General features: G+C 43.3%; 2 protein-coding genes across 9 annotated transcripts in view; one reads left to right on the top strand and one right to left on the bottom strand.

Moving 5' to 3' along the window:
• eya1 (EYA transcriptional coactivator and phosphatase 1) overlaps window positions 1-11,770 on the top strand; it is a 36,173-nt gene extending 24,403 nt beyond the window's left edge. For 4 of the 8 annotated variants that reach the window (XM_088282517.1, XM_088282516.1, XM_088282515.1 and 1 more), the window contains 6 exons: window positions 7,192-7,250; window positions 7,830-7,990; window positions 8,075-8,189; window positions 8,268-8,389; window positions 9,143-9,243; window positions 11,071-11,770. In XM_088282517.1, the coding sequence (XP_088138643.1) occupies window positions 7,192-7,250; window positions 7,830-7,990; window positions 8,075-8,189; window positions 8,268-8,389; window positions 9,143-9,243; window positions 11,071-11,151 (639 nt within the window). In that variant the 3' untranslated portion in view covers window positions 11,152-11,770. Of the gene's footprint in view, window positions 1-7,191; window positions 7,251-7,829; window positions 8,190-8,267; window positions 8,390-9,142; window positions 9,244-11,070 lie in introns of all 8 variants that reach the window. The other 4 variants (XM_088282511.1, XM_088282513.1, XM_088282512.1 and 1 more) reach the window with 1 other exon arrangement.
• A 2,739-nt stretch (window positions 11,771-14,509) lies between these two features.
• On the bottom strand, window positions 14,510-21,059 carry LOC148318509 (uncharacterized). The gene is made up of 4 exons (XM_088282689.1): window positions 20,821-21,059; window positions 19,454-19,517; window positions 14,950-15,576; window positions 14,510-14,830 (listed from the first exon to the last, which is right to left on the bottom strand). The coding sequence occupies exons 3-4, from the start codon at window positions 15,541-15,543 to the stop codon at window positions 14,510-14,512; spliced, it is 915 nt and encodes a 304-aa protein (XP_088138815.1). The 5' UTR covers window positions 15,544-15,576; window positions 19,454-19,517; window positions 20,821-21,059.
• Between the last annotated feature and the right edge of the window lie 3,989 nt (window positions 21,060-25,048).

The following is a 25,048-nucleotide window of genomic DNA, read 5'->3' as shown; positions in this document are numbered from 1 at the left end:
GCGAAAACCAGTTTGTCAGCACGATTCGGCAGAGGCCGCCACATTCATGTAGCCCACCGTTAGCTTGGTGTGCTGAGACGGAATGCCCTAAAGCAGACGGCATAGCATCATGCCACTGTTGCCTGGCAACGCTAACATGTTTCGAGGAGAGGTTTGAACAAGGATTGAAGAAGATTAAGGATTTTACATGTTGCCCTATAGTAGAGCACTTAAGCGTTAATATGCTATCAGTTATCATGCTAATATAGCGCTTGAGCGCAACCTGCTAGCATGACAACGGTTTTACGAGGACGGTATATAGAGCGAACCGATAAGTATTTGACATCATGCCCTGGAGGTGGGTGGGAACTATTTCGAATGAGAATTGATAAAGTGTTAACATTCGAACCGTTGGTATGCTCACCTTGGCAAGAGATTGGTGAGGATATTACATCTTACCCCGTAACTGAGTACTGAAGCTGTAACATGCTAACAGTTAAATGTCAGTCACATTGTTATTTTGGTGCGGCACTGCTCGTTGCTAACAATAATTACCCAAGGAGGAGCGACATTTTACCAAAGGCGTATTGATCTCCCCTCCTAAAAGCGAGCGCGGCTGCGTCAAGTGTTAAGTGCAATGCCTAAGCAGTCGCGCTTCCTCTTCGTTGATTTACTGTACAGTCGTCCGGGCTCAGATAGCTGCGGCTTAAAACGGAGCGCGCCTATAAATACCTCCGCCAGCAGCAGCAGCAGCAGCAGCAGCAGCAGCAGTTATGTATTTAAGCATGTGCAGAAATGCATATGGTCCATCTAATTTAGTCGGGAGCCATAAAGGGACACCCCAGAAGGCTGTGCAGGAACACAGGTGCAGAGTTTAGTGCGAGTGCGAGTGGGCCATCAAAGTCTTAACACTGCCTTGCGAGAGCCAGAACATTAAATATGGCCATGGCAGTCGACTCCGTGTTCGTACTGTATTTTCAAGTGGATTATTTTCACACATTATTTTTACCCAAACAATGAAGCGAAAAAGATTTGACACTTATAATCTTTTTTTTTTTTCATTTGTTTCCAAAAATACAATATCTATTAAAATGTCAAATGGAGAACAAAGAAAACATTTTAATATGTATTTATTTAAATATTTAAAAATAATATTTAAATATTTTATTAGGTTATATTCTGTACAGTGAATAAAATTGAAGTAAATACAACAGAATTAAAACACAACTTAACTGCTCTCTTTATTTTAATTCATTGTTTGTTCATATATTGATTTATTTAAATATTTTAAAGTATTGCATACTACAAATACAATTAAAATAATATTCATAAAATTGTCATTTACTTTTTTTTTTAATTCATCAATATTTGCAACTATTTAACAAATTCAAGTGAAGGAGAAAAGATTAAAAAAACCTAATCCATATTTTTATTTAAACATTTTTATTAAGTTGTTTAAAATGTACTTAAGCGAGATTTTTGCATTATTTATGTATTCAAATATTTTTTTCATTCATGCATTTTTATATTCATTCTTATTCCACTTTTATAGTTTTGTAGCCATTTTACAACGTTCGCTTTCCCCTACAGTTTCTTAATAATGCCCATGACCTGCTTACGTCTATATTTACTCCAATAAATCACATATTGCCATGAGAGCAACAACGACGGTGCTTAAACTCCAGGACAAGAAACAATAAAAATCCACCATTTTGTGTCTTGCGCCAAACTTCAGCCAGTCATGAAACCTCACAAGACTGACACTTGTGAGTTCATTGTAGCTCTGAAATGCTCGTTCAGCGTGTGGGAACCGGGGGCCTCAATCTCAAGCTTCCCCCACTTTGCGCTCTCTTCTCTGTGGGGTACAGGCCTGGCCGTCCCCCCCCCCTTCCCTTCCTCCCTGTCCGGGTGAGAAAACAACTCTGAAGGATAAAGGGGCAGGGGGGCAAAGCACTCACAAAGGGGGTTGGGCGGTGAGGTCTCTCAAGGTGGGAACATTTTCAATTAGTGGCCCGATGCCCCCTTCACACTCTGAACCCACCCGGGCCACTTCCACGCGGCGGATCATGGAAGCAACCCCGTGACATAGAGAGCTGCCTGCTTTTTATAGCTCCCTGGGTTGAAACGTGCACTCGAGCCTGTTAATGAGAGATGCTGTGAATTGCACGCTTAGCTTGTGCTACAGGCCTCCAGAGTCTCTTTGCTGCGGGCCCCAGTCTGTTGGTTTTATGTCTCGCCGTAGTCGGGTTAAATCCCGCGATTCCACCTCAATGGTAGCTTTATGTTGTTTTTGCTTTGCTCGACACCTGTGGGTGTGTGTGTGTGTGTGTGTGTGTGTGCGTGTTATTTTTTTGTCCTGTGTGGGAAGTCAATTCCAGAAAAGCCAGCTGTGCTGCAGTTGATTGTCTACACGCTCAAAGTCAGTTTTCAAGTGGAAAGCAGTTTTTCACATTTCATAGCACACAGTCAAAATCCAGAATCTGTGGGGGCTTTCAAAACAATCAACACACACACACACACCAGAGTCTCACCACTGTTTGAGACACAAGCAGGAGTTGAGGGCGCAGTGAAATGCAGCGGTGCCTTCAGATGAGAGTGACTTGACTCGATACAAGCTATCATTCCGCCATTTTTTTTTTTACTTTACTTTGACAAAAACAGATTTGAATTGGAAGATTTGATGCATCAAACTGAATTGAATTGAACTGTATCACTTTCAAATGCACGGTCCTTGAATTGTATAGAGATAGGCATTGAGTCAACTTGTCTTTTACTGGAGAGATGCACACTTATACTTGGCACCACCGTTCGACAAACAACTCTACCGACGTAGCCAACGAATTTTGCAAACCACGTTTCCCCACACTCCTGTGAATATTTGTCAAACCAGCATATCTGTGTGCTTTTGTTTGGCACCGTTGTTTGAATTCCGTAACTGTTCAAGCGCGGCTCGGAATGAAGTAGCTTGGAAGAACTCTCCCTTTGTTACCCACATCCTGTGTTTGACCCCCAGGTATAATCACAGCCCCTCTACCCACCTCCCCCCCCCTTTTCTAGGCCTATACCTGCGGTGGGAACCGAGAGAGGGGGGAAGGCAGCGGGGGTCAGTGAATGACAGCCTCTATCGGTGGAGTGTCGGCGTTGAGAGCCTGCGAAACCGCGGATGAGTCTCTTTCACATGGCTTGAGGAATCCCGCGATGACGGCTGTTGTCCGCGACATGACGAACAAAAGACATTATGCAGCGAAAATGGCAGCATTTATTCGAAAATGGCAGACAGGAAACCAGAGTGGGGGCAATGGGCTCCGTGTTTTTGGCGCATTGGTGATTAACCTTCGCTTTGGTCTGCGCCGAGTCGCCACTCCCGGGCTATACAGGAAGAGTCGGGCCGTCATCGCTTGATTGCTTGATGACAGACAGCCGGGGAACAAAGAAGGCTCTGATAGCTTCCTCCCCTGCTGAAAAGTTTTCAGCAGACGAGTTAAAAGAGAGCGGGCCACAGACAGGAGGAGAGCTTGAATGATGGAGAAATGGCATCCTGTCCTCAATTACGATGCATTTTGGGGGTGGTTTGCGCCTGTGCCCGCTTGAAATTTATTATTCACCATATTTTACCGCCATGCTCAACCTGGAAAAATTGGGTATGAGCAACTGTCATTATTGTCCTTCGGATAAATCCCTATTGGAGGTTATTACTTTGAAATTCATGAAATTTTGCAGGGATCTTCATCCTGGAGAAATTGCATGTACTATGTACAGCCAGGAATTTTTGAAAATACTTCCCTTAAAGCCAGGTTCCATCAGGAATGAACATTTTTGTAGACATTTCCATAGCAAGCAGACACACAAAAGCCATACCTGAAAAGGCCGCCATTTTGATTTGAAGCTGCCATTTCAGGGGCATTTTCCAGGTGAAACTGAAAAACCACTCCAAGACGATTTGTCCTACTACTTCCAAATCGCAACCATTTATGCCTGAAAGATGGATGACGCTCCGTTGTGAAGAATTTCAGTCTGTTCATTGCCGCTTACAACTTTAATATTCACTGAAGTGCTTATGAAGCAAACAAAGAAGGTTCCCTCCTGAGTACAGTAGGAACATCTGGTCTAGGTTAACAGTGATTGTAGCTTTTAGAGAGAGCGCTGTTTGCTTGGTGAGCGGGAAGGGAGGAGGGGGAGGGGGCGTACTGGATGGAAAAGAGATGTTCAAACGGTTCTGAGAAAGTCCCTCGCAATTGTCGAGGCTTGTCAGTCTCTTACGCCCAAAGACTTATGCGCTACTTTCATTCGTATTCAGGGAGGCATTATTCTCATGCAGTATTCCGACATTTCACCGAAGGCACCGTAAATTTCCCAGCACTGCCATTTTGGCCGCTCACCATTTTGACCATACGGCTGTACTTAACGGGCTTGAACCTGCACCATCCATCCATCCGTGGCTCTGCGGTGTTTACGAGGCTCTCAGAAGTGGTTCCTAATGAGTATGTGTAAGGGTTACTGTACGACATGACTCAGGGCCACCTCCTCCACTCGCTTCCTCCCCTCCCAATCCTGGTCCTCCCAGGGAGGCCGGTACAGAGGTTTATGCGAGCCCCAGCAGGGAACTGTAACTGTTTTTCAGATGCCCCCCTTCCTCTTTGTTCGGTAGAAGCAGGTTGATAAATGTCTCTGTCGTGGTCCTAAGTCGGCAAGCCTACGAATCATTCCTTTAGTAAACCTTTCATGATGTTTAATACGTTTCTTGGACTGGGACCTCCATGTTCCAGATCATGTCAGATCTAACCTCAAAGAATGAACCCAACAAACTCAGATTAGGCGGTTTAACCAGATGAGTGATCTTGAGATTGGGTCCAGTTTATTAGCAGCTAATTACTGGACAATTGAGGAATTCCAGTCTAAGGAGGAGGAGGTTCTCTAAATTGAGGTTTTATGAGGTACTTAACCCGAGGAGTGGGTGTGGTTTTTCCTAAACAAGCAAACATGCCTCTGCTGCTAAACCAATTGAAATGAGTACATCTAGATGCGTTAACTTTTAAGGTAGCCGGTGCTTTGTGAGCATCCTTCAGGATAAAAACTGATTTGTGTCAGGGGAGCGTTTGAAAATCCGAGTTATCTTCAAGACCCCATCTCATAGACAAGAGTCCACCGTTTCTTCGCTCTCTGCTCATACCAAAACCTACCTGACCTTTCCATTCCAACTGCTGTATTAACCTTGTCATTCTCAAAGTCCAGACTACTTTCAGTCAATCTTTGTTTCAATTTCCGGCCCTTCTGTAAATGAAAATCTGATCACAATTGCCTTGAGTCTAGTGTTGCATCACAAAATATTGCTGCTTCGTTCCACTATTAAACATCACCTGGCGAGTTAGTGAAAACAAATCAGTGGCTAAAAGTTGCATCTAGTGGACGACTAGAGCTCCATGTGAGGTCACTTTCGGCTTTCTACACTCTAACGGTGTGTGGGAGCCGAAGAGAGGGAGGGTAAAAGGGCCACAGGGTCAAAGTCTTTTCCTCTTCGGATCTCGGGGAAGGAGACTTTGGCGAGAGAATGGCTGCATTAGAGCGGGGCTTGGAGACGGGGGCCGGGGGGAGTGGGCTGGGGAGTAGGGTGGAGGGGTCAAGATTTTAATTCTGTTAAAAGAACAGCTGGTTTGAATTTCTCCTCACCTCGCGCTCCCCTTCCCTTTCTCTGCGCAAATCCAGGGAGATGAAAAATTTGTTCAGAGGGGAACCAGTAAAATAGAAAAGGTTTACGGTCCAAAGCCCTTACCCTTACCCTGCTCCAGCATTAGGAATGCAATAACGTCAGCGTTTGGCCTCGCTTAGATTGACTTTAAACCAAGAAGTTGCATTGGCTATTTGGGTGTCCTAAATCGCCGGATGGGATTTAATTAAAAAAGCTTTAAGGAAAATTCTGGAGGGATTTTTGGGATTTAAGAAATACCTTGAGAAATTATTAATAATTTTAACTTTAAACAGGTGAATCAGGGAGTCATTTTCGTGACTTTTGCAGATAAATCAGGAGCCTGTGCTGGGTGTCATATTTGATGAATGGGTACACGTGACCGGGCTCTGTTTTTTTGACCAGTGCAGTGAATAGGTAGAGGCTGCGCCGCTGTGGGAGTGATCACAGCCAACTTCAATCATGGCCAATTCATCCGCTCTAAACGTGGGATGATAAAGTCTTGACATGGCATGACACCGGCTGCGACACCTACAAAAATAGAGCACTTAGTCTCATCTTGTTTGTTTACGCATCACCATACCAATGCAATGAAGGCAACAAGGTTATTGTAGTTGCCGCGTAACCTTTTTTTCAGTACCTTTACATCCTAAATACTTGATTAAAACCTGTCATCTCTATTTTCACTCTACTGGGTAATTTCCTAGCTTCGGGATTGAGTCCATACTCGTATTTTTGCTTCACACTAGCACTCCCTTACATCTCAATATAAGTGGATGGGGGGTAGGAGAGGGCACTAACACTAGCGCTCCCCTATAAATGGAAAACTCAGAACAGATTTTTTTTCACCGACCCTCTTCTGCAAGCCTTTAGCCGGCTGGCCGGCTGGATGGCTGGCTGGCCCCGGGGCCTGTGATGGTGTGTGGCGCGGCAGCAATCAGAGGTCATAATTTCATTGGCGGTTAGCATCAGGTTCAATTTTTCTAGTCGGTTACATTTAGCAGAAAGTCTGGATTGTGTTACCACTCGCCCGGACGGACGGAGCTGGAGAATCGCGGGACCTTTCCAAGAAGAGCCAAAGGGAAGAGTATTAGCGTGCACATGTGCTCACAAATGCGTTATTAGAGCCAAGGCCCCCTTTTATATAGCGTTACTATATTTATATACATCAGTGCGCCTAAAGATGGCAGCTCAAACACTAACCTGGGTTGCTGAATCGGCTTTTTTGGGGTTGCCTCTGCCTATGACGAGGTCGGGGTTTGTTTAGACGGCGTTGGTGAGGGCACATGGGAAGAATTATGGCATGTGCTGATTCAGAAGGTTCTAGGACGAGGCCTTTCAACGCCGGGGCGCCCAGCCAATGCCAGGCGGGTTTTTTTTGTGTTTTTTTTTAAACGATGGTGAAAAATGACAGCAAACGCTCAAGCTCACGACTGGCAATTTTCTTCAATAATGAAACCTCTCTGAATACTTAAAATAGATTGCTCCGAGTGTGGCGTACTTAAAAGATCATGTTACGTGTTTTACAGGAATGTGACCAGGTCCATATTGACGACGTGTCCTCTGATGACAACGGTCAGGATCTTAGGTAAACTGCTGACTCAACTTATGATTTTTTATTTGTTTAAAAAGTGCGAACACCAACCTGTCAAGCGTCTCTATCAGCCAACATTTAATTTTCAAATGAGATGGAGCCATGCCCCCCAAACTGAGTGACTGTGACCCCACCATTTCCACCCTCTGCCTTGTAGATGTTTTGTACAAAAGTTTATGTAGTTTTATTCTATAAATCAATTAATGTATTTTGGGAACTAACAATGAAAGTTAGAAGCGCTGGATTCCTCCCATCCAACCTCAACTCGGTCCCACTCCTGGATGTGGTCTGACGAGCGCCACTGATTTTATTGAACCAATTATTACCAAATATTCCAGGACTCTTTCAAATAAAATTTCTCAGTGGTATGATTAAGGAACACAGACGGTGATTTGCTTTTAGTGTCACGTTTTTTTTTCATCTGTCATAGGTAATTGCGATACAAACAAGATGATAACCACAGAGCAGTTTCGGCGACCTAATTCATTTGGCCGTTATTTCCAATGAGAATAATTGAGCTGGAAGTCACATGAAGGCACTAATCTACGATGATGTTTTTGATCTGGCCCACAGCACCTACAACTTCGGCGCAGACGGCTTCCACGCGGCAGCCACCAGCGCTAACCTCTGCCTGGCCACAGGTGTGCGTGGAGGCGTGGACTGGATGAGAAAGTTGGCCTTCCGCTACAGACGGGTGAAAGAAATCTACACCACTTACAAAAATAACGTTGGAGGTAATCCCCACCCTCACCCCTCCCTCGCTAGTTGGGTACTTTTCCAAGCGGTCCAAGGCAAACAATGTTCCCGTACGCTTGCAGGTCTCCTGGGCCCGGCCAAGAGGGAAGCCTGGTTGCAATTGCGAGCAGAAATTGAAGCCTTGACGGACTCCTGGTTAACACTGGCACTGAAAGCACTAACGTTAATCCACTCAAGGTAAAAGTCCGCTGAGAGGAGGGGGAATTGGTTCCCTGCAAGTCTGGATTCTAAATGGCGCCGTCTTCTTTTGTGCAGGTCAAACTGTGTGAACATCTTGGTGACCACCACGCAGCTTATCCCCGCCCTTGCCAAGGTCTTGCTCTACGGCCTGGGCATCGTCTTTCCTATTGAAAATATTTATAGCGCAACCAAAATAGGTAAAATGTTGCTCTTTTGTTAGTTTTAGGGGGGTGTTTTGAGGGGGGAGTCTTGATGGTACCATAGAGATGGGTCCGGGGAGATCCAGTGAACAGATATAATTGACAATTTCCTTGTTTGCATTCCACTTAATTGTGTCATTAGTGTGTTTTTATAAATTGAAATTTGTTGTATTTTAAAGTGTCTTTTCCCTTATTAAAAACACATTACAATGCATCGTTGTTTTTTCGGAAGGCTGGAACACATTAATGGCATTTGTATGTATTTCAATAGGGAGAGCTGATTTCTCAAAATGTCTATTTAACTCGGCACCGCTGCTAATGACATAAAACCAGGCATTTCTGTAAACCACCACTAGGTGACAGCATCTTGTGTCTTCAAAGGATGAGTAGTTTGTCTGGCGTTTGAGGGGGAGTTTTGGGAACACGTGCTACCAAGTGACGGGTCCGGGGAGATCCAGTCAACAGATAGGATTGATGTTCGCCCTGTGAAGGAATAGGCCTCATCAACTCGGGGATTATTTTCTCCGAGCGGGGCCTCTCTCTGCATATGAAACCACTTCGAGACATTTATGTCATTCCAGAGCAAGAGCAACAACCTCCAGCCCCCACTCTTCCTGCAACCCTGTTTCCAATGCAAAATAAACATCATCGCCATGCGCCGTTTTGAGGGCTTCTTGAGAGCAATCTTATGTTCCCGTTTCCCTTTTTGGGCGGCACTCATCCTTTCATCTTTTCATTCTTCCCACACAGGTAAGGAGAGCTGCTTCGAGAGAGTCGTCCAGAGGTTCGGCAGGAAAGTTGTTTACATTGTAGTCGGGGACGGTGTGGAAGAGGAGCAAGGCTCAAAAAAGGTGAGAGATCCGTAGATGGAAAGAGAAGTGGACGGGGTGTAAAGGCTTTGAAGCAAAGCTTGGAATACATCATTTTTTGGGAGGACACAAATCATTCACTTCAAACAAACTGTAAGCGGTTCTTGTGAAAATTTTTAGATTGGCGTCGTCGTGGCGACTTGGGTTAAAATCGTTCATGGCTAAAAGTGTCTCACAAAATTAGGCAGATAGATTGGTGTTCATACTTTTTTGCATATAAGCTGTTTTCTATTTTTTACCTGAAAGACACCATTTTCTTGACCTAATTCAGTTTGCGCTTGTCAAACCACTAGTTTTAGTTCTTGGTACACCCTTAGTGCTTGAGACAATCATCAAGTCATCTTCCACTTGGTTTTGAAAAATACAGTGAAACTAAAACTAATACTAAAACCAATGAACTAACGCAAAGTATTAAAAAAATATATTTAAAATACATTATTAATTAAAACTGACAAGTCAAATAAAAACTAAAAATGAAAAATCCCAAACAATTTAAACCGTTGTGTTTGTTAGCATTTTACAGCCCAGTCTCAACTCTGTGGCCTTCTGTCTTCCCTTTACAACAGAGAAGGAAATACCCTCCGCCACCTCGTTGCATCCCTTCATTTGTCCTCCTAAAGGGCAGAGAGAGTAGAAGAGAGAGAGTCTTTGGTGTTTAATCAGAGCTCTTTCCTGCGACATCTCAGGTTTAGAAGGCGGGGGAACGGGCGAGGAGGGGGATGGGTCGATGCGTCATAATTATATATTCCCGCTCGGTGCCCTCAGCTGTGTGAAGGCATGTAATATTAGACCGTCCCTTTCAGCCATGTTGAAGGCCTACATAAAGGAGCCTTCAATCACGGGAGGATATTTGCTGTGTCGGCACGGGATGGAAAAAGCTCCCCGCTTCTTTTAGCCGACTCTGTTTCCTGCTGTGGTATGTTCGCTGCAGAAGGGGGGGGGGGTCCAAGAGTGATAAGCTTATTCTTTCATGCCATGTATTGTATGGAAGGTGTCTAATATGTGTGAAGTACTGTTATGTTACGATATGTTCAGAGACGTCCTTTCAGGCGTCACCCCCTTCACAAGAAAACCACAGCGTTTGCAGAAAAAAAAATACTATGAGGCAGAGCGAAAAGGCCCCAGATAGCATCTCCAGCTTTTCAACTTTAAAAGCAAAGACATTTTACAAAACAAAAAGCCCAAGAGCTTTTAAGGGTCACTGCAGGCCCTCCTAAGCGGAACCTTGGAGGTTCTTCTGCTGATAAAGTCCAAGGGGGAGTTTGGGGGATAATGGAGGAGCGGCTCTCTACTCCACCCGTGATGAGTTCTTTTCATTCTCCCGCGACTCGGGTTTCCCTGCCGCGTACTCGCTCACCTTGGGAACAGCACACGGCCTCCGGTGGGAGCGCGGTTAGCGGTGTAAAGCTACATCCACACTACACATTAATGACGGCCCTTCAAGACATTTCACCACAAGGGACAAAGTGACTAATTCATCAATTAATCTGGTTTAAATGGACGAATGGTGGACAATTTCTGATTTGGATACCTGCTTCTGAAGGGACCATTTGAGTGAATAAACTTGTAGACATTTGATTTAACATCCAAACAAGCAGCTTTGAAACAAAATGGCTGACTTTTTGTGACATTTTTATCATGAGTCCTTGAGACTTTTCCATGCGTCCTGTTAGGATAGACAAGTCCAGTCAATTTCGGGTCTATCGGTAGAACTGGTGGTGTGGGCTGTTTTGCCCCTTACTTTCCAGGCTTTGTTTTTCATCATTTTACGTTTCAGTTACTGACCAGTGGCTTGTGGTTCCTTTCCAGCACAACATGCCCTTCTGGAGGATCTCCAGCCACTCGGACCTCATGGCCCTCCACCACGCTTTGGACCTGGAGTACCTGTAGCAATGTCCACCTTGCTCTGGCTTCTACCTTTTCCAGTCACGCTTGGGAAAACCCAACACAAAAGGCCTGTTGTGCTACCTGTGGCGTCTCATCTTCCAAGAGAAGAGGAGGACGGTCAAATGTGCTGACGTCCGGTCACACTTTGTCTTAACACATTATTTTTTTGTTTGTCGTCGTCGTCGTCCCGAGAGGTGAATTTTACAGCCGTGGTTACTGTGAAAATGGACTGTCTGGACTCTGTCGGGGTTCACAACCTGTGAGGCTTCCAGGTTCGTCTGTCCCCCATCACCTCCACGCCAGCGCTTCTTATTTATGAACTTGATGAATTTAAGAAGGCGATAAAAGACTCGTTCCTGAGAAATCTCCGGGCTTTTCTAATAATTTAAGAAAAATGACAAAAAACTTTATTTACTGAGACAATCGTGTACAGAGGTGTTTTTTTTTTTGTGCGTGTGTAAAAGTTTGTAATCACTGGACAATTCCTTCCTTATATCCATGTGCTCTCTCTCTCTCTCTCTCACTCTCTCATGAAGAAAAAAATGTGGCTTTTTTATTGAACAAAAAAGCCTGCAAAAGTGTTGTGTTCCAAGTTTGTTAAGTAAAGGAAATCTGTAGATAATTGCCTTTCTTGAGTGTTTTGTCAAGACCAAACCTCAAATTGAAGCCCACTTTCACATATTTGTTAGATTCGTCCGGAGTAGTCTACTAAATTGTTACTCCACCAGGCACAGTCCAAAGTCCAAGTTCAAGGTTGGTGCGCTTCGTCAGGATCGTCATCAAAAGAAGGCTCAAGCACAGTCGGAAGAGTGAATAGAAGAATACATTTGCAACTATTTCATTTTTTTTTGTTTTTTCATTATGGTTTGTGGTGTATCAATATTTTGAGGCAAACATGAACTATTCCATATTAAGGCAGCCACTTAAAAAGTTCAACGACAACTAAGCTACTCCAGAATTTGCTTCTCCAAGAAATAAAGAGCATGATCAAATACAGTAACAGTAATTAACACGTTTACTAATTTAATGCTATAAACGTACTTGACGTTCCGTTCAGTCGAGTTTTATTAGCTTTATTTTGACAGTTACAACAAGCAAATGGCATTCAATTCACTCTGCCAAATTGATTTCTCGTGTTTGGCCTAGATGAGATAAAACGTCTCGTTATTTTGAATAAGTTACACGGCCGCCACGACCCGGTTTTGACACGTGTCCCATGTTGGTTAATCTCTCTAGGAAGCAAATAGAAACTGGAGCTGGTCGGCGTCTAGACCAAACAACGGGTCCACATGCTAATCCCATCTATTTAAATCAAATGCTTCTGAGTGGTTTTCAAGTGTCTCCTCACTATTTTTAATCCAGGATTTGACATTCTGTACAAATTCATGCAGAGATGGAGAAACTGCAACAAAACACGAAAATAATACATTTTGCAGACATAGCAGACTTTTATTTTTTTTTTTTAATATAGCCGCACTTCTTTTTTTTTTCTACAGCCGCACTGTGTGATCAATATGTCCATCCATTTTTATTCATTTATTTTTTTTAAATCTGGAATGAGCAGCTTTCCGGGTGAGGCGAGAATGTGCCTGCCAGGTCCGGACAAAGTAGTCAGGCTGGACAAACCGCCGGAATGCACCAGCACAATGAAGACTAATGTGCTTACTGCCTCGCCACCCCCCCCACTCCAACGCTCCCGAGGCCCCCACTTCCGAACAGCTGAAAGATTGTCCCAAATGACTGTCACTCCGCTGATAGCAAAAACCGGAGGTGGTTAGTCTATGTTGGTCAGTTTGTTGCCATCCTGGCAAACATTTAACAGTAAAAATAGTTAGGATGGACCAAACCGACCATTTGTGCAGCAAAATATTAAAAAAGGCATAATAAAAAGCTCAAAGCTTTATTTTTACCCTCAGAGAATTCCCAAGCAGGTTTCGTGTTGGGCATTCCTGACACCAGGACATCCCAGCCGCCATAAAAGCCAACGAGTACAATAAACAAGGCAATGGTGATTTACTAGCAGACCCAGACACTGATTTCATGCAGATTTCCTTCGAGGAGGCCTCTGGCTGTGCATCACAATTGAACTTAGATTGTGTTACATGCATATCAAACCACCCTCCGACAACACGATCTGCCACATCTCTCTTTACGACCTATTAATAGGCCTCCTCTTTGCTGGCTAATGTGTCGCCACTTTGGTTTGGAGGGTGGAGGAATTACTGTCCGGAGTCTGCAGATGTTAGCCATTTGTGGCAAAAAAAAAGGATGTAGACAGGAAGTGTTTCTTTGTTGTCTGATCAAGACAATAAAATTGTCAAAATGCAACTTAAAAGCAGCGTAAGGTTTAGTAATAGGACGCCAGCAAGAATAAGCCAACCAGGACTCCTCAGAAGTGATGCAGCTCGCCACTGTCTTCGAAAGAACCTTCATGGCTGGTCCAGGGACAAGATGGCCGCAAACGCAGTTTGTTGAGTCATCAACGTGAAAGTGAATGAGCGTTTGAAAAATTGCAGAAATTAAAAAATCCCACGCCATTTCAAAACACAAATAAAGTGTGGTTGCCAAAAATGAATCCCTGTGGGACCCCTAAAAAAACTCATTCTTATGACAGAATATTTATTAATTTATTTTGTCTCTAATATAGTCAAGAAGTATCTATTTCCTGAGGATAAAAGACAAGAGTACATAGTACATAGTATTCTGACAAATCAGAGCCGATACCCTGTTCACTGAATGGTACTACATTAAAGCAAAATAATTTTTAATATTCCCTTTATTAGTCCCACAATGGGGAGATTCGAGATTCGAACCCAGGCCTCCTGGGGAGACTGGGTCCTGAACGCGGCGCCTTAGACCACTCGGCCATCCAAAAAGCAATAAAGTTCCATATTGTAACAGATTTCCAAAATCACACAGGTTCCATTCCAAGATTACATTGGTGCCGGATTTTCTTAATCGCAAAATTATATTGGTGGTGCCAGATTTCCCAAATTCTAAATTCATATAGTTGCTGGAGTTTTCTCATTTCAAGATCGTTTTGGTACCAGAGGCTCTTATTCCCCAACAAATCATATTGTGTCAGATTGCTCAAATTCCAAGATCATATTGTTGATGGATTTTCTGAATTTAAAGATTACTTCGGTGCAGGATTTTCCTCTAGCCAATAAGTCATTGAAACAATAGAAAACTCCAGTGAAATTGAAAGAGTATACCAATTTCGGAGTTCCCTATTTCCAAAATTATATTGTTGCCAGAATGTATTTATTGCTTTCCAAATTCCAAGAGAAGCTTCAGGAAGTGGTCTTCAATTGTTCCGTTGATCCTCCTTTTGTTCTGCTGGTTGTTTACCAATCAGACCTTAAAAGATCTTCTCAACATTCTGACTCTTGATGTGTTCCTTCATGGCTTTGGTGCTGTCTGTCACCCACCTGGGCAGTATGTCATACGTCTTGTACGTGCGGTACTGGGAATCCATGATGTTGACACTGTCCTCAATGGTCTTCTTGGTCACGTAGTCAAGGTAATCTTCAGAAACCCCGGTGGCTTTGAGCTCCTCCAGCCGATCCTGCTTCAGCTCGTCCAGCCACTTGTCCTTCTCCTTCCAGTTCTCTTTGGTGCGAGTGAACTCGGTGAGCGTTTCCCGACGTTTTAGCAGGGCATTCTCCTCGCGGTCCCTCACCTGTGGGGTCGCAAAATCCCCAAGAATTTTGTGTTGATATTTTAATACTTACAAACTTCTGAGCTGAACTTCTCTTGAAAGTTACCCAAAATTGTTTAGCCATTTGAAGTCCTACTCACCTGCTGCTTGATAAACTCCAGGTGCCTGCGGCCATCCTCTTGCCGGTTCTTATTCTTCTCATCCTCCTGGGCTAGAGCAATCTTGGTGCACTTGAGCACTCTCTCAAATTCTGCCTTCTCTCGGGAGTGCTCCACCTCCTCGCAGTGCCTCTTCCAACTCATCTGTTTGTCCCGCTCGGCCTGGATCTTGCTGTGGAGGATCCAGCGGTCCAGCTTCATGATCTGCGTGTCCTGTGCCAGCTGGGCCTTCTCCCGTAGGCGTTGGTATTCCAGGTAAGCCGCTCTCTCAGTCTTCTTCTTGGTCTCTGCCTCCTGTTTCATGGAGCACAGATCCTTTTGCATGATCTGATTCCTCCGAAGCTGGGCGGCATTGATTATGTCCTGCTTCTCCTGAGCCACCTCCTTAAGAGCCTGCAGTTCTCTCTCAATGGCATTCGGACCTCTGGCATTGTTGAGTATGCGCTCGTGCTCTGGGATAGTGAGCACAACCGGATTTTGGTCGGACTCATCGCGCGGCATCCTGATATTGTACAGGAAACCTTGGTGGCAAATCACAGTTTTCTTTTGCGGTTTCTTACACACGGTGTCCATCATGGATAAATCGCTGACCACCTGATTGGTGGAATCCTGCAATTTGAAGGAACTAAAATCGGACGGTGTCGCCTTGGTTCCAAAACGCTATACAACTAAAGTTGTGTTGTATTGTATTGAATTGAATTGACTCCAGTCACCTTTGTCACCATTTTACAAAGTCATGGAAAAATATGAGTTGCCAGCTTACAAAGCGCTATGATAAGGCGGATCTTTATTAGACAGGCAGTCATCGGGCGACATCATCGGCTGAGGTTAGACTACACATCGCCTTTATATCACAACACGGCTTGATTACAAAGGCGTTAATCTGGGCCTGCATGTGATATCACTTCTGACGCCGTCATTGACTCAATATGCTGACATCAGGCTGCAGTTATATGGATCACTGTGGTAACCATGGAAACAGCTCCGGTAACTGAAATCATCGTTGACAATGTCCTTTAAATTAAATGGAAGATTTATTCAATAGAGTATTATTTTCCTTATTTCTAAGATCCTATTATTGCTGGATTTAAAATGCTGGTCCTAATTCCAAGATCATGTCAATGTCAAGGTTTCTTAATTCTAAGATCATATTGGTGCCAGTACATTTTTTGTGATTTAAAAAAAAAAAAGGAAATTTAAAAATAAAAATGGAAAACACTACAATTTGAATCATGGCATGCTGCATAGAGGAAAGACAACTAAGTGACAATTAACCGACTGCTTCTTGTGACTCTTTGGTGGTATGACGTGAGATTGTTTTTTAATGTGATATATGTTCCTTGGCTTAATAAAGGTTTGAAAACAATGGCCGGAAAGCCTTAAAAACAACACCATCTTGAGATACAGTTTACTGAAGAAGACTTATTTAATCATCTTGTCATGGGGTTTCGAAGCTTATCACGTAGTTCTTCTTGTAGCACTTCAATAATGCGAAAGAGTGAAATTATATTTGCGGATGTCATAGAAGAACCACCCACGAGTCATGAGGTCACTCCCAAATGATCCAACCTCCAGCAAAATTTCCCTTTGCAACACCAACAGTCATTGCTCATGAACTCATTGGACAGTCTCACGCGTCAATCATGGCTGCACCACCCACTAGTCATGATGTCACTCCCAAAAGAGTCAGCCTCTAACTGTCCCACTTCAGGTGCCCACATTCACAAAATTCCCTTGACTTGTGATGCATACCGGCACAGTTCATGAGATGAGAACAGGTCTGTCAAATGTTTGTTATCCTCAAAGTTAGGGAAGACTCTGTGTGATTCAAGAATGTTGAGGGTGCAGTGCCCATGTCTGTGACATCATGCTTGTCTTTGATGCTTTGAATCTTTGACAGTATAGGTCACCACTAGTATTAGCATAGTAGAGGGCTTAGCATCATCCGCATTGCAGCGTGAGAAGCACCAGACCTTTCATTCTGCATTTGTGATTACGGAGTCCTGGAAGAACAATGGCAAACTCAAGCACAGAGTCCGAATGCGTTCTCAAGTGGAAGAACAAAAGGCTGGTGGAGAAACAGAGTGAATTCAACGACCTGTGGACAAACGACATCCAGGCGCGGAATGAAAAACTAGAGTCACTGGAAGCCGATTGTCGGGGCCTTGAGGAGAAACTAGACGCGGTCAACAAGGAGAATGTGGAATTACTCTCGCAACAGAAAGTCCACGAAGCCCAAATCTATTTACTGACACAGAAGAAAGGTCTCCTGGAGAACCAGGTGAGAAACATGAAGACACTGGAATCCAAGCTGAAGAAGAAGATCGCCAATCTGGAAGAGACTGGGCGTAACTTTGAAAAAAAACTAACAGCGCAGGCCGAGCGGCACAAGGAAAATATCAAGAAGACGGAGGTCAGGATCAACAATCGGTTCCACGATAAAGAACAGGCGCTGCAGGTGAAGATGGACGCGCAACGCATCGAGATGGAGACCATGGAGAAACGCGTACAGGACGTCAAAGATGAAAACAGCATGCTGAAGCAGGATCTCAAACGTGCAGCACAACGTTATGAAAAGGATAATGAAGCGCACCAACAAATGACGGCCAAGATTGAGTTTGACTACCAGATAGACATAATGACTGCAAAGATGAAGAACAAGGTGCTGACGGACCGAGTGGCGACACTGACGACCACCACGGAGGACAAGGTCAAAGAGAGTGAAACCCTGAAGGACAGGCTCAAAAGCAAGAATGTAGAAGTGGAAAAAAGGCGGACGGAACACGCCGACATGCAGCTCCACATCGAGACGTTGACGGAGAAGTTGAAAAGGGAGCAGAAGCGCACGGCCACGTTAACGGAGCGCGTCACGCGAATGGAGAAGGAGGTGGAGTCCATATGTAACAAGTACGAAATCGAGCAGAAGGCTCACCTGTTCACCAAAAAACATTCGGGTTTGGTACTAAGGAAACACAGCGACCTGGTAGACAGGATCAAGTTTCTGGACCACCGGGTGAAGAGTCAACAAACCAGCATCCAAAAGCTGGAATCGCATCTATCTGCAAAGTCTACCTTCATCCGGAACATCAGCCTGGACATCGAGACAACTATGACACTGGTCAACGACCCCAAGAAATTCATCAGGGAGATCACCCGCATCAAAGGAAAACTCTTTGCTGACGACAAGGATTCCCATTTAATGCAAACGGCCGAGATGGTGTTCCAAGCCGTGGAGACACAGAAGGAAAGGTTCGACCGCTACGAAACGACCATCCACAACATCCGGCGGCAGCTCAGGCAGAAGGAGCTCCACATGGTGCGGCAGATCGAGAAGCTCGAGAAGCCACGCAGCGAACTCATCAAGATTGTCAACGAACAACGTCGCGAGCATGCCAAACTCAAGACCGAGCTAGACCAATTGAATCACACGCTGCGGGAAGTTAATAGCTACCTCCCTCACAAGGTCCAGTTGTGGGTCAAAGGCAGGCTCGGTGGGGCGGTCACCACCGTGACACCAATATGCTAGAACCGGCAGTGGGCAATCACTTTTCAGTGCAGGTGGAACTTGTTTTTTATTACCAAAGATGCTCGCAGTTGCATAATGGAACCTCCAATGATGACCTGATGGCGTAGCCCAACTAGTACTTGACCAGGGTAATGAAGTTTTAAGAGGCACATGAATGGGCATTTCCAAAATGTTTGCTTCACAAATGTTGGTGCATTCCAAGTCGTTTTGGTGGGGGGGGGGGGGCAGACATTTTCAGGTCGCTCGACAAAATTTGGTCAGTAAAAAATGTTAGTCCAAAATTTGGAGCGAGGGTTCAAATCATTGTGGATAAAATAATTTTGGATGCAGCAAAATTTTAGAGACACCAGATTTTTGTGGGCACAAAACATTGGTGGCTCATAAGACAATGGAAATCCCAAAACTGGGGTGTGAAAACTGTTGGAAACCACGAAATAATTTTAGTGTAACACAAAATAAATTTTGAGTGGGTCAAGTTTTGGGTGTCACAGACTTTGTCGCGGGATCAAAAATGTTAATCTCTAAAATGGCACAATAAATTTGAAGAGGTACAAATCTAGATAATCACACATTTCATCATACAAATTTTGGGGAGTACAAAATTGTTTGGTCTCATATTGATTGATTTGAAAAGGTAGAATAGGCTTGACCAATTGCCCAATCATAAACTCCATAGCACCTATTTAAAAATAAATCCAAACCAATTAAATCAGGTCCAGTTTGGCAGTTGACTTTCATTTTCAATCAGACCCCCCAACCACCACCAGCCCTCTGTTGTTAAGTGTAATTCTAGCCCCGTATTGACAACAATCTACATCAGGTAGTGTTTCACTTTCCAATGTTGTACATTGTAATGTACACGATAGTGATCCCGTTTCGAGGTTTCTGGTTTGCAACCACTCGGACACATTAACATATATCCAGTATGTACAGTAAAACATCATTGCCGCAATCACCTACCTGGATGCACGACTTGCTACGGTGATGTCTTGAGATGAGGAGGCGGGTGCATTTCCATTCATTTCTGCAGGGAAAGATGAATCGAGTTATGACAGTTTTGAGGTTGGCGTATGATCACATACGAATTAAATTAAATTAAATTATCTTAAAACGCTGCAGCACTTTGTGCCAGACTGATGTTTTTTGCATCCGAGTACGGTCCGATTTTTGTATGAAAACTTTTCAGGTGCTGCTTCCAACTGGTCATTATAACTTAAACACTTTCTATTGGAATGTGGAGTTTGTGTTCATTTTTTTGGGAACGTATCAAACTGAATTCCCTTTTAAATTATAAAAATGTGAAAGGTTTTCAAAGGAAGGCAATGCAGTTCTTTTTCCCTGGATGCTACTCAAGTAAAGTGCAAACACTTTTGCAGGTAGAACAATGTGTAAAAGTGTTTTGAAAGTTATTGTTCTTTAAAACTCAGTCTGTGATTTCCTCCGATGTCCCATTTAAAAGAGCAGCCCGACAAGTTGACTCAGTCCCGCCGATGAGACTGGGAGGGTTTCGGGCCGCACTTCAGACACAGAGTCTGGCGGGAGTAGGCCATCCAATCCGAATACACTGGTCTCACTGGGATTGACAGCTTGTGTATCCAGGCAGCGACAGAACTGGTTCTGCCAGGAAAATGTTTTTGCACACATTTTCGAGGTGCTTAGAAATAGAAAAATAAAAGGTCTCCGCAATCGTTACGTAGCCTTGTTCACCTGTGTTACATTAGACGAACTTGCTTTTTAATGTACATTACGTTAAACATTTTGGTGGGAAAACGTTTTATGATGTCCCAAAATATGTGATGTCACAAAGCAGCCTTTTTTTTTAGATATAGGTTCATAAAAATCCTGATTGAAGTGATTTCTAGCTGGAAGGGGTTTTTTTTCCCTGTCTCGGAAACCAGTTTATTTTCTGTGGATGATGAAGATGATAGTGTTAATGTTAACATCCATTTTCAAATTTCGTCTCAGTTTTAGTCCAGTTTCAGTCGCCTTTGATAATCAAGCATCTTTATTGTAGACGTCTAGTTTCAGTCAGGACAATTATTTTAACCTTTTACATTTTTTGTCAGCCAATATTTAACAATTTCATGTTCATACACATTTCATGTATGAAAATGTAGTTTAACATTGTTTTCAACAACGCGTTACGCATTGTTTTAGTTTATTTCATCGAGATGAGTTGTCTCGTTTTTTGTAAACATTTAACATACAAGCTAGTTAGTTAATTAGAATCGGTGTGACGTTATTGTTGGAAGCATTAGTCATTGGCTTAATGTTACGGAAAAACAACCACCACCATTTTTTGGGGGGTTTTGTTTTGTTAAACTTACCACGATATCTTCGTGGTGAGCTGAGACGTACTGTCTCTTCTGGTTTGTTGTTTTTATTTTCCCCAGCTACATTGCGCCCACATTGCTTTCCTTCGACTAAAATAAACCATATGACTGTTTTATTCTTCACTTCAATGAAGCAAAAATGTGTCCAAAAAAATATCACGTCGTCTTTTTCTCCCGTATTCGACGGAGAGCATGAGCATTAATGCTTTGGTTCTACCCGGTGCTACATTAAATAAAAAAAAAAAAAAAGTTTAAATCGCGCGAGAGCTCGCCATCTAGCGCTCTTTTAGCGAGAACTTGATCGAGAGCGCGACAATCGACGCCAAGGAAGTCAAGCAGCTGTAGCGACGCTAGTAATGACGTAGTGAGCTAATTTCAAAATAAAATCTTAACAAACAGTAACACATGGACATCAGTGCCTTGGAACGCTTTTATTTTGAAGTGCATGGATGTTGTTATTGTTAGCGGCTAGTGGTATCCCATAATGAACCTGGCATGAACTGACAACTTTTCAAAGGCAGTTTAATCTACGAACATTTTAACAAACCAATCTTACTCAACTCAAATGTGCTGGTTTGTGGTTCTAATGTCTCTTTGTGGCATACATACCCCAAAATCTCACAACTGTTTCTAGAATTAACTTTTTTTTTTTTTGCTACACACAGTTTTCTTTTAGGTAATAAAAGTTGTTTATTTTAGCTGAATACTTGATTATTTGATAGGATTTCTTTTTTGTAGGATATCTGAACTTGAATTCCAAAAGATTCAATAGCTGCAGCACAACTATTGGTTTATTGGATGAAACAGCTGTTGTCCTTTGTCTTTTTAGGACGCGTTCATATTTTCAGATAATGATGACACCACCATTGAACGTTGTAAACGTTTTTGGCCTTATTTGTCATGGTCATGGTTATTTTTTTTGGCCCTCTTGTGCAGTTGACAATAGATTTACGTGTACGTCTATGACCCTCTACTGTACGGTCACACCGGTTGATGCATCCCCCCCCCTTCCCCACTGTCCCTCGCCATCCCCGGCCCCGCTTTATGATGGAAACCGATACAAACACGGTGATAGGGTTTCGGGATAAATTATTCACGCTCCCACTGCTCTAGCGCTGCCGTTTTGGGGCTGCGCAGGATGCAATAAGACAATGATTGCCATATTGGAGGATCGCAATTGTGTGATTTACAGCCTGCAGGGGCGCCCGTCCTTTTCTGCCTAATGTCTCCAGCATCTGCCGGGATAAGGCCTTTAATTGAAAAGAATTTGTAGAGCCAAAGTGGGGGATGGGGGCACTCGGGCCGAGTCGTCCCACGAGAGCCGAGTAATGAAAAGAAAATAACTCCTCTCCTCTTTAGTGCCTATGGAAGCCATAAAGAATAACAGGACATGGTGATATAACGCGGCAAGTGGGTGCGGGACTTCCAGCCAAGTGGAGCATCTGCTAAGACGGTTGCCGATCGGATTAAACGTTCCGGCCACTTTGCCTTGCGGGACAAGCTGACGGTGACGCTTCATAAAGCATCTCTTTGTCAGATTTATTTAGACATGAAAGATGTGTTTCTACTTTAGTGTCGCCCGCTCCCCGCGAACCTTTTTTTCCCCCCGTAAAACAAACGGGCCGGGCGGCAGACATCCTGGAGGCCGATAGAGGATAAGTGATGAGTCTAGCAGGACTCCGGGCAGAATAACAATGCTCACCTTTTAATGTGGCTGCACTCTACCTTTGGGAGTCTTCACAAAATTGGTTGGCTCACAAAATTTTCAGGAGAGCTCAACCCCCAAATTCTGAAATCAATAATACACATGTGCCAGCCATAGAAAACACGAATTTGTCTGGTTGTAAAAAGTTTGTTCTGGTGGTTACACAATTTTGGAGGAGCAAAATTTTGGGGAGGTAATGACATTTTTGGCAGGGCTGAATGATTTTGAAAAATAATTTTAATTGCAATTCGTTTGCCTCAATATTGCAATTGATTGGTGATTTTTTTTTTGTGTCAAGGTCCTCTCCCTGTGTATTTTTGAACAAACAGCATTAAATGAATCTGCAGGATAATAAACAAATGTTTTGGTCTCATCGGTTAAGCTCTAAAATAAAGAATGAATTAATATGGAAGCCATTTGATTGATGTGCTTCAATTAGCTTCACAAAATTCTACCAAAGAAATGTAGCGAAATCATAAAAAACTAAATTTGATTATAACAATAATGCAAACAAAACTTATATCTATATATATATATATATATATATATATATATATATATATATATATATACTTATATATAAAATAAAGCTTACTGACCGACCGTAATTTTTCCCAAATTTCCACCTTCACGATTTGAAAACTTGCATTCTTCTTCATTGTGATATTTTAATTCGATTAATTTTTCAACCTTAATTTTGGAGTTCGCAAAATGTTGGCTGTCACGAAACAATTTGTGAGGGGACAAAATTTGGAGGCGTCAAGTTTGGAGGGGTGCAAAAAAAAAAAACGCGGTGACTTGGAAAAATTTTGGTCATTATCGCCAAATTTTTATGGGGGTGGGTTGAAACCTTGTTGGGTGCCACTTGTACCACATTTTCTGATTTTTAAAGTTTCAATCGCGACAAACAAGGCGAAGGATGTGCTTTACATTGCAGCTTCGGTTTTTGACAGCTTTTTTGTCCGCTCCCACACGACTCAACTACTTTCTGCTCTTTCCATCCACTTTCCAAAAAAGCAAAAAAGTGCCGCGTGAGCACATTTCACACTTGTTGAAGTTGACAAGTACGTCCACTGGATGAGGCCATCGGCCAAATTGTTTTTAGGACTCTTGGGAATCCTCCACACCCAACGCAAACAGATCTAGATTCTCAACATCAACAAGAGAAAAGTCAAGCCAAAAAGCAACATCAATGGCACATGACACAAAAACATTGTCTGCAGTCGCGGAAACAAAATATAGGGTTTCTTTTTTTTTTTTTCTTCTTTTTTTTTTTTTACTTTATCAAAGTTCTCCGCGTGGGTGTTGACTTGTCAGCGTGCAGAGCTGCTGTGACAGAATGCGACACAGGATCCGGGGGTGGGAGGTGCGAGGGGGTGCGAGGGGAATCCCCCCCTTCAATATAATACGGACGGCCTGAAAGTAAATCCCGGATTTTATGTTGGCCATCGCGCAGCTGCCAATTGTAAATGACACAGCTGGTACGACCACGGCCGGTCCCCATCTTCCCCGTGAGATGAGCCCCCACCTCGCTGTCAATAACCGGCGGATTCACAACACAATGGCGCCATGGGAACAGCAGACAATGCTTTGGCGAGTGGCACAGCAATGCTAATCGTTTTTTTTTAATCCCCTTCGATGCAGCTTTGGCAGTTTGAGCGTCATGATAAATCACTGGACGTTGTGCTGCTCCTTTATTGTTTTGCGATACCATTTGTGTGCAAGTTGTTTTAAAGGTTGACCTTGTTGCTACTTTCTTCAGCTCATCTTTGGCATTTTGGCATGGTGTGTTAGCATTAAGCTAGCAGACTTGGTGGTTTGCTTACAAGAAATACATTCTCTTTGTTCTGTGATTTGATTTCAAGGAAATTTCAAATGGCAGTTGGAAGATTTGATTTTCCTGGCAATTCAAGATAAAAAAAATGTCCGAACGGCGGCTCGTATCTCAATAGCGAGCCGTTCTTTAAAAGCGCTTTAAGCTAATTAAAGTTTACAGGAAACCTAAACCACGTCGTGTAGTTAAAACAACCCAACAATTTTGTTTTTAGAATGCCACTGCTAGCTTAATACGAACACAAAATGGAAAACGCCATTCAGAAGCTTTTCATCTGCAAAAAACTTATACTGCCACCCGGTGGCCAAGTTGGGGACACCAGAAGGAGCAGCGCAATGAATTGAGGTGTTAAATCACGATTCCTAATTATGTTAATTATGTGTATCAATTATGTTTCACTATTTTTCTCTATTTTCGAGAAACATTTTTTTTTTTATTTTAATAATTGAAGGGAGTTCAAATTTACCATCCAGAACATAAACGGACGATCATTTCGATTACTCGACGACGTTGTCACTCTTGAGTGGAGCAGACGGCCTCTGATCTTTACCAGAGAGGGGCTTTTTTTTTTTTTTTTTTGGTGTTTGGAGGAGGCCCCCTGGTTCAATCATACTTAATCACACACAAAACACACACGTACACGCGCGCGCACACACGCGTCGCATCAAGGTCGTAAGCGCTGC

The sequence above is a fragment of the Idiotropiscis lumnitzeri genome, chromosome 19, assembly GCF_059441095.1.
Source record: "Idiotropiscis lumnitzeri isolate Australia: NSW breed Sydney's pygmy pipehorse chromosome 19, RoL_Ilum_1.0, whole genome shotgun sequence".
In the NCBI taxonomy this organism is placed as follows: domain Eukaryota; kingdom Metazoa; phylum Chordata; class Actinopteri; order Syngnathiformes; family Syngnathidae; genus Idiotropiscis; species Idiotropiscis lumnitzeri.
The sequence above is the reverse complement of the archived record's forward strand: the minus strand, read 5'-3'. Positions and strand labels throughout refer to the sequence as shown.